Below are 18,213 nucleotides of genomic sequence, written 5' to 3' on the forward strand. Positions count from 1 at the left end.
GGCTTCAAGGACCCCCACAAAATCCATGCTGAAATTTTGCTAATTTGCTTCCTTCTGAGTATTAGTTCAAAACCTAACGCGGTGAGGATGGCTTTTTGTGGGTACTGCCCTTTTTCCTTTAGGGCTGAGATACAAAGGTGAAGGAAGTATAAACAGTTCTCATTTTAACCTGGATCTCCACAGGAGTGATGCAATGCCAGGTAGCATTGTGGATACACAGTTATTAGGTCTATGTTAGCATTTTTCATTACATGAACATATGTAATTATTGAAACTACTCAAACACCACTCGATACACGCAGAAGCAGTTTTGGGAACTTGTCTGTCAGGACTTCTCCAACTGGTCATTTCAGTTCTCCCATTAATGTGATTACACGACTGCCCGTGCTGGCTTCTGGAAAATGCTGGTTCCTCTTCAGGAACACAGGAAAGACAATTAAGCTGATTCAGAATTATCGGCATTGTGGCATTGTTGCGTTGGTGTAGGTTTAGGAAATACCCTCTTTCAGAGGAAGAAGGAGCTACAAGCTTTGTTCTTCGTGATGTTTTTTTTAAAAAGTGGAAGAGTTTTGAGCCAAGAGCTCGCAGAGGATCCTGAAGCTGCCTCCCCATGTCTCGGGCTGTGCTTTCAGCTCCCCTTGGGTTCCTGGCCCCGACTCCAGCCCTGGAGGTGGGAGGGCGAGGTTCTCCTGAGCTGGCAGCATTCTCTGGGGGGTTGTGCCCGCGTGTGGAGAGCAGTGAGCTGTAACCTGGTGTGCTTTCAGGATCACCCCGCCGTGGCTGAGGGCGCGGGGGAGCTGCCACGGCTGCCAGCCTATCTGAGAGTTCCTCAAGTGGCACATGCCAGAGATAACTCCCCCGCTCTCTTGGTGTACGGACACTTAAACTGCTCTCCATGGTTATTTTCAGTGAAATACCGGGAAATAGCTTTCTTAGAAAGGTGTTTTCTCCTTGCAGGGTGGGCATGGCTCTGTCAAGGGGACTCCAGTGGTCTGTAGCTGAAAGGAAGCTCACCTTTAGGCAAGCAGAAAGTGATTATCTTTGTTTATGCTCTAAACTCTGGCTTATTGTCCAAAAATGGTGGTGTATCTCAGACTCAGTGAAAATATTTATGTAATCAGACTAAACAACAAGGTCTTTGTGGTTTGTGATCTGTGTGAGTGCACTCAGTGTATTTCCCTGGATGTAAAGGGGTACCGTGCCCTGACACTTGCTGGATCTTGTTTCTGATGCTGGGAAGCTCTGTCTCTTGGTTAAAGGTTTGGCAATGGAGGCTCAGGTTCCCCAGCTGAAGTGCCCAGATCCCTTTGGTAGAACGAGACTGTTGGCTAGGGGGCGAACTGTGTAATTTAGTAGAGTTGGTGTGATCTTTTGATAAAGCATGGGATGAGGGAAGGCACTGGGATGTGTAGCTTGAAAGAGCCTTGGAAAGGTCAGCTCAGGAGCCTGGAGGGCTGGGAAGGGATTTGGATTTAGATTTGGATAAGGAAAAAGGAGCTCAAATGCATGCTTATTATCTCTCTGATCCAGAGATGCTTCTTGTTTCTGTAAAATAGTAACATCAAATGAACAGGGCTTTTTTTCCCACGAATTTTCAGCTGCCAAGTGCAGAATGGCCCTTAAAGGGAATGCTTGGGATTGTGGTCCATTCAGCATAACAGACATCTGCCTGGGGTGCTCTGAAGGTTCCCTGCAGAGCACTGGAGAATACAGGTACATTTTAGTGGGTTTTTAGAGCAGTGACTTTATTTGTTGCATCTGCTCCCAGGCTGTTCCCACAGCAGTGTGAAGGAACTGATGCAGATCTTCTGCAGCAGGTTGCACATGAGGAAGCTGAGGCTGTACCACTTACATACCTGTAATGTTACCTCTTGTTGTTGGGTAAATGATTACTGTGCACACTAGCTCCTGCTCTTTATTTCTCTTAAGTATTTTTACCTGTATATTTTAGGACAGGGCTTGTTTATGTTCTTAAGCACATTAAAGACTACAGAGGCGTGGTAAGAATAGCATGGCTTATTCCTACAACACTGGGAAGTACAAGTCACAATGGGAGTAGTTAGAATATAGAGCAGAAATTACTGCTGCCCTGACTAATAGCTTTAAAATACCAACCTGCAGCTGGTAGCTGTCCTTGCTATAAGACTGAGCTGCTTGGTAGCTCTTGGGGAGATGCAGCTGCACATTTCCACATCATCTCTTTTTAAAGGAAAAGCATGGATACTGTCATGTTGAAAGTCCATGTCCAACACTTACTGTCCTGGGGTAACAGAATTATATGATACACTTTGTTCTAAGATCTCCTTTTTCATTCAGGTTTATAATGCCCCAGTGCTACTGTAACCTGGTGAGTGTCTGGCAATAAAAGGTATTTCCCACTGGTATTGCTTCAGTCTTAGAACCTGTGAATTCAGTCTGAGCAAGGACTGAGATGGTTTTGAAATCAAGCCATGCACCTCCTAAGCAGATGTTTGGATATTCCACATCTAAAGGCTGCCCAGGGAAATGCTGCAGCTTTGACATGAGCACCAGCACAAACATGGTAAATATCAAAGACTAGAACCAGGCTATGTCTTTTCTCACTCTGTGTAACTACTTCGTAATGTTTTAGCATTTATTTGCTGCTTCTGTTGCCCTCTCTTCCATTTTTCTGAGATGACCAAGTTGTAAATCATACTCCTTCCACGTGGTCTCAGTAGCCAGGCTCCCCATGGCAGCAGAGCCCACCAGCCATGTCCAGAGAGAGGGAGATGGTCAAGCTCCCACCTGGACATCTCTGCCAGGATCCACAGACTGACCAGAGGTGACCAGCACTGCCCTGGCCCACAGAAATGGGATTTTAGTCAGTACAGTGAGTTTCCTAAGTTGTGCCTTTGTGTCAAGTTTTGATCAAGGTTTTTTGGCACGATGACAAACATGAGCAGATTTCCCAAACGTTCCACTTGGGGGTTTTCCTCTTGAATCTGTGACTGGCTCTGCAGCAGGGAACAGAAATGCAATGGGACAAGTCTGTGGTGTCCAGCTCAGCTGGGTTTTGGAACAGCCACTCGTGGTCCCTTCCACTGGTGTTTCCTTGAGCAGCCCATGCCAAGGGAGGGAGAGCCAGCAGAGCCTGTAAGAAACGCTGCTGCTTTCTGGAATTCCATGTAAAACACCGTGTGAGGCAGGAATGTGGGTGTGATGAGACACTTCCCTGCCTAGCAGAGGGGCACAGAGCAGATTTCTGATTTCTGTTGCTGTATGATGACTACAGAACTTTCTGTTCCCAGCCACTGGAAAGCTGCTCTGGCACAAACAAGACAGAACTTGCTTTTGTGTATAACTCTCCAAGGCACAGTTATGCAAATCAGTTGTAAAGGAGCAGTGACTTCAGACAAGCTAGACTTCAGCTGAATGTTTCAGCTGGATAGATTCTCCAGCAGGGGCTAATTTAACCCTTTATCACTTGCCACTGGAGTTGGATATCTCTGAGTAGCTTCTTGATGCTGTAGCATTTTCTGCTTGACACGAAGTGTGGTGAAAGATGGACGTGACTTGGACTCAGAAAAGTATATTTGATGGTTGTGCAAAGCACAAGACTGTATCAATGGGTATATTTTCATCAGAGACAAGGAATTTTTCTGAAATTATTTCCATTTTTAACAAAATAGTGTAACAAAAAGGCTTATTATGGGACAGTGTTAAGTGTATCAGCAAAGATGCAAGGGAATATGAAGCCTCTTTATGTGCAGTTCAGATGATGGATCTTCTTATGTGGGCAGTAAAATTATATTTAATAAATGATGCTGATATTGAAACAGTTTGAAAGAACAGTAATGAAGTGTGTATTTTCTGTGGCATTGATTTCTGTGCAGGGGTTTGGGCCTGCTCCATCAGTATGGCTAATGGCATTCCCAGGAAGCAGATCCCAGCACTGCTGAGCTCCTGTGGGTGGCCCACGTTGGCCCTCATTCATCACAGCTCCTCAGTGGTGTTTGCAGCTGTGGGAGGCAGATGTGTAATCAGTATGATTTCTGAATATCCTTGTTTTTCCCCTCTCCTGTTAACTTTGGCTGCTGCTCGGTGAATTTTGTCCTGTCCTGTCAGCCCACACATTCTGCCATCGCCATCTGGGAGTGCATGTGTTCCTGTCCCCTGGGAGGAGGTGACAAATGCATCTTCTGCAACTGGTGCTGGAAGCTGGAGAGAAAATTATCCCCCCTCAGGGCAATTTGCAGTCCAGAAAGCTGGAAGCTGAGGTTAAATGGAGATTATATGTCATAGCTTCGAATACTGATATTAATGTCCAAAGAAATGCCTGCTAAACTGGGTTTCATTATTTTTCAGGTTTTCAGGATGAATCTGGAAAAACTCAGCAAACCAGAACTACTGACGCTGTTTAGCATTCTTGAGGGAGAATTAGAAGCAAGAGATCTTGTCATAGAGGCTTTAAAGGTAGGTTGAAGTATCAGGATAAGAAACAAACGTGACAACAGTACTACTGTGAGTTCTGCAGAGAGCTTGTATCCAAGGTGAAGTTCATTACTGGTTCAGAATCCCATTTAATATCCGCAGGATTACATAGTAAATGCTGTAGATAATTTTTGTCTCAGAAGCTGTCTGCAAGAAGCATTTTGCTATTGAAATACAGTGTTACATGTGTGTTTTCATCCTTTCTGATAAAGAACCATGTGTTTCTGCTGTGTAAAAGGTCCACCAGAATTCCTTTCTAGGTTTTTTTTTCTCCTTTAGCAAGGAGAGCTGCTTAAAGCAGGAACTCTTCTCCCCAAGAGGGATCATAGATGAGTCTTTTAGTGACAATAACGTCACACTGGGTAAAAAGCATCCATGGCTTTGTGTTGACTAAGCCACCATAAGCTGGCACTGCTGAGAGCAGCAGCCCTGAGTGCTCAGCTGCTTACTCTTTCCCTTTGCTGGCAGGAGCATTAGTGTAACCCTCCAGTGAGGCAGATGCCAGCTAAAACTGCTCCCAAAAGGCACTTTCAATCCGTGTCAGTGCAGCTGGGCTCGTGGTGCTGTGGGAGGATGTGATGGGACAAGGCAGGGCTGGTGCTGGAGCCTCCTCTTGCAGGGGCACACTGCTGCTGTGGTGTGAGCTCTGTGCTCTGCTGGCCTGGACCAGGGACTGTGGCTCTCTGCACAGTGTGCTGTGTTGGTACTGAACCTGCACATTATTTTAGAAAATACATTGTCCATGTGTAGTTCTGCTGCTCTTTGAAGGATGCCTGCTTGGCACTCAGCCTTAGCAAAGTGAAAAAATCAGTGGTATAAATGATGGCAGGGGTCAATTTTGGAAGGAATTAGTTGTCTCAGGGTTGAATCTTGAAGGCTTTTTCAAGCTGACCTGTCATTGCTCACAATGTGTAAAACTTGCAGCTATTTCAAAAGAGGAATGGCAGCTTCCAGGCCTGAGAGATGCAGGGAGTTGCTTTTCCAGCAGAAGCTTCTCCAGCTTGATTCCAAACATCTTTCAGGGGAGTGGAGGCATATCCTTCTCCAGGACAGTTGGGATGCTTGTGTTTGTTGTTGGTTGCTTTTCCATTTAGATAATCCTTTCATTTTGGAGGAATATTGTTACCCTCTCAAAACTATTGGTCTGGTGTAAGGTTTGTTTTCTGCTGTGATACACACTTGTAAGTTTCTGCTCTGTCCTGAGATCCATCTTTTCACTGTGTGTGGTCAGAATGTGTTACCCAAACAAGCCTCCCTTCAGTATTTCAGTGTACAGTGGAGCACAGAGAGACCAATGGGAAGAAATGCAGCAGCTCCATTCCAGAGGCTTTTTATTGCCTACCTTCCAGTAGTGTAAAGCAATTATCCTTCCTGTTGAAATTTAACCTGCACTTCCCTCTTGTGTGAGGAGATTAATACACTAAGAATACCCTTTGACATAATTTGTCAAGTACTCATAACTGAGAAGAAATTAAATGAAATTGTAACCTATGCTTGATAATTATGGAGTATAAAATACTGATCTAATGAAAGGTTAGGGCTGTTTTCCCCTTCCTCTGTCAGGGATGTGCTGCAGTGTTTCATCTCAGGATTGTGAGGACAGCTGGAGCTGGTGGGACAGGGCAATGAAAGCTTCAAATCCAAGCTGGCTCTTGCTGCCTCCTCAGGGTGATCTCGGGGAAAAGCTGCCAGCCCCGGGGTCTGGCCGGTTCCTGCAGCACGGTGAGGGGCTGTAGGTGCCCAGCTGTGCTGCTCTGTGGCTCCTGAGCTGTCCCCAGTGGTGCTGCAGCCTGGGCTGGCCCTGCTGGCAGCAGCTCTGCAAGGAGGACTCCTGTACCTGCTTCATCTCTGCCTGGCCAAAGGCTCAGCCGCAGAGCCCTTCCAGCTCTGCTTTCTCCATTTATTTGGAATATACAGCTAGAGAAATACTGGCCTCACACTGTTTTTCTCATTGTTTGCTGATAGTAGCTGTGGTAACAGCATTACCGTGCCTCACTGGCCGAAAGGCTTTGTGTGTGACTAATTAAAGGAAACCTTGCTAATCTGTTTACTCACCTTTTGATGCATAAAAGTGCTGCCCTGAATGAAAACAACTTCTGAGTTAAAGATTTGCACTCTTTGAGAGCATTTAGTTTGACTTGTACAAGTTGGATAAATGGCGCTGTAGTTTCCAGCAGAGGAGTGGGACCCTGGGGCTGGGGGCAGCTGTTGTTCCTCACACAGGACCTGTCTGACATGGTCCCACAGCTCTCAGCTCCCCAAGGGCCATGGACAGGGTGTCTGTGCTGCCTCGGCAGCTGCCTTTCTTTGGAGCAGTGAGAGTTTTATGTCAAATGTGGGTATATGCTGGGAGCAGGTGGAGTACAATCCTCTGAACTTTCCTAGGGGATTGCATAACTCTGAACCACAGCAGTGATTTTTCTCCAGCAGTTATGTTAAACATGTAGATGTCAGTGGCTGGAAATCAGAATTTTATCTGCCTGTTTGCTTCCCCCATAGTAACAAAAACACATTTCCTTTCATGGACTAATTTTACTTCTGCTTCAGATTCAAATGATTCTGAGCTCTGGTTGTTTGAGTCAAGTCCTGTGGTACATTATAGGAAAGGACAGGCACTTGCAGAGGAAGAGTACCTTAATTTGTAAACATGTCATCTGGTTGTCGTACAGTCTGCAATAATTGATATTCCTGCACGCTTAGAGACAAACATTTTGCATCTGGCATTTAGCAGAAGGAATCCATGCATGCAGATGACAAAGCTTAAAATAGTTTTCCTCTCCCTCATGGTATCAGGCACTTGTTGGCTGGCACTGGCCCCGTTTCTCTGTGTCAGGATTGAGCTGCTGAGCCAGGCCTTCCAGACACTGCTTGTTGAACTCACTCCTTTTTCCCCCCTCTCCCCAAATCCTGGCCCTTTCTTCCTTGCTGTCTGACAAACTGACTGTATTCAAAATATTCTTTCCCAGTGCTTCAGTTTGCTTCCTCTGTTTTAAAACCTCTTTGGAAAAAAAAAAAAACTTTTTTTTTTTTTTGTCTGAAAGTAGCTTCCTGTCCACTACATAAATTTCAATGTTCTCCTTGGAACAGATTTTAAGCCTGACTTCTTATTGTGTTCCTTTTCCTGTAGTTATAATTGTGTTTATATCATCCAAAAAACCCAGATGCTGTCAGAGAGTTGCATAATCCTGAGAGTTAGACTCCCAGTCCTCATTGCAGTGTAGGAAGGGTTGCATGAGCCACAGTTTGCCTTCTGAAACAGCACACCACGACTGGAAACAATTCAATATTTAAATGGATCTCTATCACTGTGTCAGAGCACTTTGTTCCCTCCCCCCTGCTTTCCATACATTAGAGCTGAGGTTCTGTTTACTTTTAGAAAACAGGAAGCAGCTTTCTGGCTTGTTCCTTTATGTTAATAAGGCCTCAGGCAATTTACACTGGAATAGAAACTATTTTGTGTTAATGACTGGGAGCTGGTATTCATCTCTTTACTTCTGAGTGCAGTGATGCACTATAAAGCAATATTAATGAAAAACTAGGTGTTGTTTGTTAGTAGATTTAGCAATTAGATTTGCAGTGCAGTTTGAAAAACTTAAGCTTGCCTCTTGTTTAAATAAAAAGTTCAGTAATACAAAACGTTCCTGCTGTTAAATCTTTCACAGATGGGGCAAATTGGGCTTGTGCATCACTTAGAAAGCAGCTTCCATGGAGCAGTGTTCCCATGGGTGCTGTTTGCTGGAATGCAGGCATTCCTTACAGCCCTTATTGCAAGCCTGGGGAGGTTTTTGTTTGTTTCTTGCTTGAAGCAGCTCGGTTTGCCAGTATCTTTCAAAGCTGCCCCTGCTCACCTCCAGAGTCCCAGGCGTGTGCTGAGCAGGAGCAGAGAGCTGTGGCCGTGCATTCCCTGCTGGAAGGGCTGCTGCTCTGGGTCCCAGCTGGTTTTGGGGTGCCCACAGCCTGTCCTGAGCACAGGGCAGCCCTGCAGCACCGCCCCAGGCACAGCCAGCCTGGCACCACAGCTCCCAGCAAAGGAAGTGCAGCTCTGAGCTGCTGGACATTTCCTGAGAAAGCTTATTCTGTTTTTCAAAGCTGATAACACCACAGGTAACAGGTCTTGCTTGGGCAAGTGTGGGTAGCTCTCGTTTATCAGGTCTGCTCACTCGATATAATGATGGCAATTAGGACAGATGCTGCATTTGGACAATTTACTGGTGGCTCTGTGCCTGGCATTGCTGCAGAGCTGGTGCAACACTGCAAGTCCCACTCCAGCATTCTGACATTTATTTTTGGGCAAAGCAAGAGGTCCCCACCCCCATTTCCCTTCTCTCTCAGTGCTTGCTGTGACCTCAGCCTGTCTTTATTCCCAACTTCTGTCTCTGGGGAGAGAAGCTAATAAGGAAGTTCAAGGCAGTAAGGAGCTATTTAAAGCTTATTCTACTCTCTGCTACATGAAGGAGAAACTGCTGTGCAAATTATCACTGGAGAACTGCAAACTCAGTAGCTGGAGTTAATTAAGAGTGTGTTTGTTGTGTACCAAGGGTTAAAACCTGAACTCTGAAATTACAGGGAGGAGAAATTCTCTACTTGATGTCCAAAAAAACACTTGAAACAGGTCCTGGAAATTCCCTGTTTGATGTTCCAGTAAAACAAGTTGTAAAGATTACTGAAGAGAGAGAGAATATTCTGTCACATAAACAAGGTTTCAGTAGAAAGAAATATTTTATTTTTAAAAAAATACAGAAATGGGTTGTGGGGAACATCCCAAAACAGCCTGGAAATCCCAAGAGGAAACAGTAGCTTTTTCCTAACAAAGCAAAGCCTTTGCTTTGCCTGCCTGCCCAGGAAACATCTTTTCAGTTGGGTCAGATATTGCTTCTGCCCCATAAAATCAGAATTATCTCTTCCCAGACAGACTAGCAGTGGCCCATTACCCCAGCTGGAGCTCAAAGCCAGCCAGTTTCAGTGGAACCCCCTCTGCTTATGCCTAATTTTTCCAGTCTCCTGGAAGTGTATTTTTAAGAGTAGTTCACATGTATAGTTCCTCCTTCTTTTTAAAAGCACCCCAAGCTTATATGTTATCTTCGTTTCCTGTTGGGAGAGGTCAGTTTAATAGTCTTGAAAATTGCTGAATAATCCATTTAGTGGTTTCTGGAATTCGAGTATTTTGTTGGGAAATTCACAGTTCTGCATGTTGGAGATGATAGAGGTGGAGGTACTAAATCAGAAGATGTAATTGCACAGAATTGCATCTTCTTTCAAAGCACCATTGCTGATGTTGGAGGTATGTATGTCATCTCTACTGTTCAGATGAAATTTTCCACTCCTTAACTAACACTGCATTTTGTAACCTTATTTCATTTTCGTTTAACCTTGATTTTCTGTGGATTTGTGTTTTCTGTGCTGGGATCTGAGATCTAGGTTGATTTTTTTCACTTTGGGGTCACTAACAGAGTGTTCCTCCGTCAAGTTCCTTCTGTTCTGAAAGTTGAACAGCTAGTTAAGGTAGAGTCCAGTTCAGACAGGACAAATCAGAAGGGTTGAAGATTTTGATGTGACCTCCAGTGACAGCAGCTGAGTTGCAGAGCTGTCTCAGGGAGGAGCACAATTGTCTGTGACATTGCCACGCCTGTATAAAGTGACTCTGGAGACTGTGGCGCTGTAAATGCATTTTCCACGAGCTGCCTCAGTGGTTCAGGTGGCCCAGGGGCTGCTCTGCAGGACAGAGGTGTCCCAGGCTGGAAAATCCCTGTTTGCATTTCCAAGTGGCCCCAACGCCAAAGCACTGGGTTTGTTTTTGCAAACGTCGTGTGCTCGGTGGAGGATGACCTGGTTAAGACTTTCTCCAGTCTAGACAACTTTAATTAAATGTTTATGCTCTGCTGGCTACTGAAGAAGAATAGCTGGACTTGAGAAAGCTCTAAATGTTATGATAGTCTCATCTGTTTGTCATGCTAGTTCAGGAAAATACTTAATTGGTCAAAGTAGCAAGGAAGAACTTCGTGTTCTTTCCCAAACAGGAAATAAACCACCCCACTGAATTCAGAGTGGGTGGCTTATTCAGAGTTCAGAGCTCAGTGCTGTGAGGAGCAGAGGAAAACGTGGCTTTTGTTACACCTTCAGTACTGCAAAAATCACCTTAATCTCAGGTTTTGGAGCTCTTGTTTGGTAGCCCAGCAGTAAAGGCAGGGTTTGTGTGCACAGCTGAAGCACTGGTGCCCTTCTGAAGGGTCCCTGCCATGTTTGTGGGTGGAATGGCAGCGCTGGGATGAGGCGGGATTAAACTCATCTGTCAAAGCTGTAAGGCCAGCTGGATGGAGATCCCAGTTCATATTTACAGACTTATTAATGCTTGAGTCACTTAGAAATTCCCTCCACACTTACATGGAGCTTTCACTGAGTCATTTTTATAAACACTTCAGAAAAGCAGAAGATTCCCTGTTCCTAAAAAAAACCCCAAACCTGTAGTTTTTCCTGTGATTCATTAAACCAGGGCTGCTCCATTATCCAGGGCTGCTCTCCCATTTCCAGGGCTGCTCTTTTCCTTCCTCTCCTTTTTATTATTGTGTAAAGTTAGAACAATATCTGAAGCTCTGATCAAAGGTACCCACAGTTCCTGACGGATATTGCTGATAGAGAGGGAGGGGTGTCTGGGAGTGTGAGCTGTTCCTCTGCGTTTGTTTACTGCAGGGTTAAAATCCAGCTCCAAACTGGACTCACAGGATGAATGTCTCCAGTTTGGTCATGGAGAAGATATTTTGGGTTGGGTTTTTTTATGCCTCTTGTCAAGGTAATGCAAACACTTCTCCTTTTAAGAGCAAAAATCTTTTTTTTAGTTTATTTAGTGCTAATCACATGGCTGCATTTCAGAATGCAGGTGGAACCAGCAAATCTCACCAGCTCTTTGAGTGAAGCCAAGTTTTGTTATTTCACTCTCACTGTTCCAGTGTAGCTCTACCAGCTGCTGTGTGGGGATGTTCCACACTTCTGGGACTCTTGCTCTGGTGTGCTCAAGGGAAGCATTTGTGGTTTTGATACTGGGACATGACAAAAGAGCCATTCCAAGAAGCACTGGCTTCTGAACTGTCTTTTCATTTGAGTCAGGCCCATCTTTCCTGTCTAAATGCCATCCTTGTGCAGTCCCATCAGCAATGGGTGGTTTCTGATGTTTGCCATTGCTGTTCATGAAGGGTTTCTGGGCAGTGCCCAGCGAGGCTGGCACGGGCTGGCTCTGCACTCAGAGCTTTGTTCAGCTGGATGCCATTCCCAGCAGCAGCAGAGTTGGCCTTGTCTGGGACTCAGTTTAGGGCCCTGCACCAGCTCCAGAGAGCTGCTGTGCTTGTCTGGGAATGGGAGATCTGCTGGTTGTGCTCTGCAGCTGGGAGCAGAAGGATAAAGCACACCTGAGAAGGCGCAGACAGCGTTTGTTTGGAGCAGGTGCTCAAGGGAAAGATGTGTGTCCTGTGGCAGGAAAAGGGCATCTAGGGTCAGAACCCTTGAGGAGATCACACATGCTGAAGTCTGTTCTAAATTAAACACACTTTATCAAAGTCCTGGGGCTCACTCCTGCATTTCAGTGCTGCAGAGGGAGCCCCATCTTCCTCTGTGGCCTCACTGGGGACACGCCAGTGCAGAACAGAGGAGTCATTTACACCCTGCAGAAAAGAGAAGGTGTGAACCGTCCTGGTACCAGTCCTTACAGAGGAATCAGAGGAACCCAGCTGCAGTCTCATACTCAGGTGTTGTTTCTTGGCAGGTGCCTCAGCTCTGCTGGGCATGGGCGGTGCTGTCAGGGACATGCAGGGGAATGGAACTCTGTCACAGCTTTTCACAAATGCTCAGGATTCAGCCCAGAACCATTTCACTGGAAATCACTGATTCGATTTCTTTGAGCCAGGACGCCTCTGAGGGCTCTTTTGAATCTACATCTGGTTTTTTGTGTCTTTTGTTGCATAAATATTTGGTTTCTTATCATGGTGGTGAATACACAGATAATACTTTTATATCTGTCTATGAGATTTTGTTTTGTTTTTAGACCCTTACAGTCATCATTGAATAGAATGAGCCTATGGGTATCCTAACAAACAGATTTCCAGATGGAATGGCTGATTCATGGAATTATTGGGGCTGGAAGAGAGCTCTGAGCTCATCGAGTCCAGCCATTAAGCACTGTAAATGCAGAGCCTGGGATGTGTGAGTTGTCTTAATTCCTACAAGCACCAAAGGAAACCTCATCATTCCTGTCTTGAGAAACTAAACTCTGTTTAGTCTGGATGAGAACATTAAAGATTTTATTAACAATTCACAGATTGATGGCTCTTGCGAGAATGAAACTCATTAATTGTTCAACACGAAATTCTTTGGTGGTGGCACAGCCAAGGAAAGCACACAACTGCTTCTTTCACTGATGCGACAATAAATGATTAAATCTTTTGTTGAGCAAGAGTTGGTACTTACCTTCTTTCCTTTCACACAGCTGTGGAATGTAAGTCATGGCCCTGGCAGGTAGCTGTGGTATGAGGCTGTTTGTAGACTGGATATATTGTGGATGTGATGTGGTTTTAAGCAAGATTTGTCTTTATTGCCTTTATTTCTAGCAGATAACAGGATATGAATCAGACTGTGTTAAATTCTCTTTAAATGGAAAACTGGGAAAAAGGAATATTAACTACAAAGCCCCGTTTCTTTAGCTAGTTTGAGTATGTTAAAATGCAAATTTGTTTTCGTGTTGCAGGCCCAGCACAGGGACACATTCATTGAGGAACGCTATGGGAAATACAACATCAGTGATCCACTGATGGCTTTGCAGAGAGACTTTGAGACACTGAAAGAGGGGAATCATGGTGAAAAGCAGCCAGTATGCTCCAATCCTTTATCTATTTTGAAAGTGGTGATGAAACACTGCAAGAATATGCAGGAAAGAATGTTATCCCAACTCGCTGCTGCGGAAAGCAGACACAGAAAGGTAGGTGTTGCCTCGATTAAGATGTGCAGAAGTTACAGTTGCATTTTAATAACAAGTTAACTTCAGCAAAACCACTTCAGTTCCCTGAGGCTTGGTAACTGAAAGGACTTTGCACCTTTGTTTAAACTTCCCACGCCAGAGGATGCAGCTGGTGAGCTAATTAGTTATAATTCCAGAATTTGAAATGTTTTTGTTAGGACACACCAGAAAGGATCCAGCTTACAGCTGGGATGTGTAATGCTTCCCAAAATGCAAGAAAGGCTTTCTGGAAGGTGGAATTCTCAGCAGAACTATCACTGTTCTGCCTGGGACTTGTTCTCTGTGGTTATTGAAGAGCTGCTGCCAGGGGAAGGCACCTCCTTGTGCTTCCCTAAGGAAGTATAGAGTGACCAAAAGTCACTCCATATTTTTCTTGCCATTTGGCTTCTTTAATGAAGCACCTGTAATTCTTCAGACATACCTTTAATGTATATTGACACCAATAAAGTGCTTGGTCAGGTGTCAGACCACAGTACCACAAAAACTGATGTCACTAGAAGTAAGAACAAGGCTGGGTTTCACTTTTCAGCCAAATATCCAACTAAGTCATAGAGTAAAATCAGATATTTTTTCACCTTTTCCTCTTCCCGTCTACTTCAAGTATACAAGGATGTATACTTGACAATATTTAAGCATTATTTGGAAGCTTAAATTTCAGGAAGACTGAGGAGCTGCTAAATTCATGGTGAGCATGTGTTGGGAGAGCTTAGTTTTGGTGATAAGCAGAGCCTCTTGGGAAGTTTGTATTCTGGCTTTTTTGTTAATAGCATTTCAATTATTCATGTAATTCAGTGTTAAAGCTGAAGGAGCTCCTTCACTGGGCCCTTATGGGAAGCAGTTTCACTTCAAGAGCTCATCTTATTCTTAAGTGGAAGAACAAATTAATGTTCTTTTAAATAAACTTTACACTGGAGTCCTCAAATCCCTGTGAGGCAGTGGGAGCAGCCTGTTGGGAATTGCTGCTGGAGCCACAGAGGCACTGTCCTGCTGTTAGAGCCCTGTGTCTCCTCGTGCTGCACCTCTGCTCCTGCTGGGCCCTGGAGTGATGGTCCTGCCAGGAAATTCTGACTTGCAAGGGACAGGAGGCACAAACTGAAATACAGGAATTTCCAGCTGAATATGAGGAAAAACTGACTTACTTTGAGGGAGACAGAGCCCTGGAACAGGCTGTGGAGGGGTTGTGGATTCTCCTTCCCTGCCAGTATTCAGAACCCTCCTGGACTGATCTGTGCAACCCTCTCCAGGGCAAGGGGGTGGACTGGGTGACCTGCAGAGATCCCTTCCAGCCCCAGCCCTTCTGGAATGAGGGCACCATTCATGGCATGAACCTCCCAAGGATATTGCACAGTCTGGGGGAATAGTGTGCAATTTAGATATTTAATAGCAAAATAGATCCCGTGTGAGGTTTCCTTAACATCTTTCACAAAATGACTCAGTTTGCCCAGATAATAACATACATTGGACTTGTCCAAGAGCTGCTTCTCTGTGACTCAAGTTGAGCTCGGGTGTCTGGAGCTGCAGTGGTGGCTGTCCCATGGAGCTGCAGTGGTGGCTGTCCCGTGTCACACTGGAGCTGCCCTGGTGGCTCTCCCATGTCCCTCTGGAGCTCCTGTGTCACTGGAGCTGCCCAGGTGTCTGTCCCATGTCCCTCTGGAGCTGCCCAGGTGTCTGTCCCATGTCCCTCTGGAGCTGCCCAGGTGTCTGTCCCGTGTCCCTGGAGCTGCCCAGGTGTCTGTCCCGTGTCACTGGAGCTGCCCAGGTGTCTGTCCCATGTCCCTCTGGAGCTGTCCTGTCACTCTAGAGCTGCCCTGGTGTCTGTCCCGTGTCCCTGCCTGCCTGCCTGGAGGCCCTGGCCCTGATGGCTGCTGTGTTTTGGGCAGGTGATCCTGGACCTGGAGGAGGAGAGGCAGCGGCACGCCCAGGACACGGCCGAGGGGGACGATGTCACCTACATGCTGGAGAAGGAGCGGGAGCGGCTCACCCAGCAGGTACCAGCCACAGGGCAGGGCTGGGGTGGGAGAGGAGCAGGAACTCCCTCTGCAAGGCACTCCTAGCTTTTATCCTCCTGATATGGAAAACAGCCCTGCTCAATTGCCCGGTGTGTTTTGGTAGCTGAGCAGGGCTGAAAGGTATTAATAGGCAATGAAATGCTTTGAAATCTTACTTCAGCCTGAAATCCGAGGAGTTGGGAAGAACAGGATTGCATTTACAGTTGATAGCTCGCTGAAGTACTCAAAATTCAGAATCAGTCATGGAAGATCTCCTGGGGGTGTTGTTCAGAGAGGCTAATAAATATTTAAGCCACTGTTTTCTGTTACTCAAGCCTGTAGCCTTTGTTAAGCATACGTAACACATCAGCATTTTAAAGCCTAAATGCCTTTAAAAGGCAAACTGACAAAGTGGTAAATGAGGTGGAAGGAAGCTTTGCTTGTTCTGTCAGTGCATGGCAGACTGGGTGTGTGTCTCACTAAAGGCCAGTCAAATTTCACACAGGATAAAACTCCTAGGAAGTAATGATTGTTACTATGTGCAAGCTGAGTTGTGCCAGACTATTTTGCTGATTTCTGGTGCAATAACCTCTTTCTTAGCCATTGTCATTTTTTACTGTGTAATTTCTCCAAGATGCACAGTAAACCTGTTCCCTTTTGGGGTGTTACCCTTCATTTGCTTTCAGGAGGTTTTATGGTACCCTTAAAATCTCTTTTGTTCTTAACTTCCAGGTGGAGTTTGAAAAGTCCCAAGTGAAAAAGTTTGAGAAGGAGCAGAAGAAGCTGTCAAGCCAGTTGGAGGAGGAAAGGGCACGCCACAAGCAACTGTCCTCCATGCTTGTTGTGGAGTGCAAGAAAGCCACTGCCAAAGCAGCTGAAGAGGGCCAGAAGACAGCAGAACTGAGCCTGAAATTGGAAAAGGAGAAAAGTAAGGTGAGTAAACTGGAAGAGGAGCTGGCAGCCAAGAGGAAGCGGGGCTTGCAGATGGAAGCACAAGTAGAAAAGCAACTTTCAGAGTTTGACATTGAAAGAGAGCAGCTGAAAGCTAAGCTGAACAGAGAAGAAAACCGTACAAAAGCACTCAAAGAAGAGGTGGAATGTCTGAAGAAAGCCCTGAAAGAGCTGGAGGCTTCTTGCCAGGAGCACAGTCCTTCCAAGCCCGTGCATCCCAGCCCCTCGGTGATGTCCAGGGGGGTCACAACTGACAGTCCCCCAGTGAAGTCTGTGTCCTGCCAGACCGAGAGCCTGCAGGCAGAGCGAGCAACCCCTGCCAGCACCAGCAGAGCTGTTCACGCCGTGTTTGCCAGCCCCTCTGCACCTGCTCACTCCTATGCAAAATCCAACGGGCATTGTGACACAGACGGGCAGATGGGTGGGGAGACGAATGCTGCAGAGAGCCAAGCTCACAGGGAGAAATCTGCTGCAGCCCCAGAGAGTGCAGTGGAGAATGGAAGTTCCCCTGTAAGAACAGAGTCACCGGTGCACCAGCTCCCCTCTGCTGGGGTGTCCCTGTCTCCCAGCAGCACAGCTGCCTCCTCCCTCACCCCTTCTCCCTGCTCCTCACCAGTGCTGACCAAGCGCTTGGTGGGAGCCTCTGCCAGCAGCCCTGGCTACCAGTCCTCCTACCAGGTGGGCATCAACCAGCGTTTCCACGCAGCCAGGCACAAGTTCCAGTCCCAGGCAGAGCAGGAGCACCAGCCAGGGGGCCTGCAGAGCCCCCCGTCCCGGGACCTGTCCCCCACCCTGGCAGACAACTCTGCTGCCAAGCAGCTGGCCCGCAACACGGTCACCCAGGTGCTGTCCAGGTTCACCAGCCAGCAGGGCCCCATCAAGCCTGTGTCCCCCAACAGCTCCCCTTTTGGCACGGACTATCGGAGCCTGGCCAGTGCTGGCAGCCCCAGAGCCGAGGCTGGGCACTGCCCCAGCCCTGTCAAGGTTTCCAGCCCGCTCAGCCCCTTGTCTCCTGGAATCAAGTCACCGACCATTCCTAGGGCAGAAAGAGGGAACCCTCCACCCATTCCTCCGAAGAAACCCGGCCTGGCTCAGTCACCTGCTGCTCCTGCTCCCCTCAGCAAAGCCTCCTCCCTGGGTGCCCCCATGGACGTGGCCAGTAGCTGCTCCAGCAGCACTGTCATGTCAAATGGCAAGGACCTGGAGATCCTCCTGCCAAGCAGCAGCTAGTCTCCAGAAAATGGGAATGTGACATTCCACAGCTTAGCTTACCCTGCAGCTAAGACACTGTTTTTCCACTCCATGTTATTTATTTCCATAGCAGCAGATTCTGTCTGTATAAAGCATTTAGTACATTTTTTTTTCCTTTTTAATAGGTAGGAAAATATTTTTGTTTATGAAGAAACCTTAACTACAGCTATACAGTAGCCTCCAAATGTCTCATGGCAGCAGTCAAATCATTAGAGATAACAACCATAATCATGTGGTAGGACCTATCAACCTCTAATGGGACTGAAATGCTATTTTTAAATTATGCAGAAATAATTTTTGCAGACTTTTTATTCCAGATGAACATTTTATAAAAGTGCCTGAACTAAGCCTGCAATATGAATGTGATTCTTGGGAAAAGGTGAGGAGGGGAACATCTAGCTGCAGAAACAAATTCTTCTGAGTCCTGAATGTTGAAACCAACACTGGTTTTCCTTTTAATTCTTTCCATTTGCTAAGGTAAGTTAGCAAATGTGCTACAGATTCTGCCAGGTGACCACCAGACTGGTGCAGCCAGCCAGGCTATGTCCTTCAGGACGCAGCTCCCAGCTA

The 18,213-nt window shown here is 46.3% G+C and overlaps 1 protein-coding gene across 1 annotated transcript; it reads left to right on the top strand.

Moving 5' to 3' along the window:
• Positions 1-862: 862 nt before the first annotated feature.
• Positions 863-17,990, top strand: CTTNBP2NL (CTTNBP2 N-terminal like). The gene is made up of 5 exons (XM_005429670.2): positions 863-871; positions 4,327-4,434; positions 13,184-13,414; positions 15,334-15,441; positions 16,174-17,990. The coding sequence occupies exons 2-5, from the start codon at positions 4,336-4,338 to the stop codon at positions 17,620-17,622; spliced, it is 1,887 nt and encodes a 628-aa protein (XP_005429727.1). The 5' UTR covers positions 863-871; positions 4,327-4,335; the 3' UTR covers positions 17,623-17,990.
• The last annotated feature ends 223 nt before the right edge of the window (positions 17,991-18,213 follow it).

This window comes from Geospiza fortis, unplaced genomic scaffold, assembly GCF_000277835.1.
Source record: "Geospiza fortis unplaced genomic scaffold, GeoFor_1.0 scaffold601, whole genome shotgun sequence".
NCBI classification, from domain to species: domain Eukaryota; kingdom Metazoa; phylum Chordata; class Aves; order Passeriformes; family Thraupidae; genus Geospiza; species Geospiza fortis.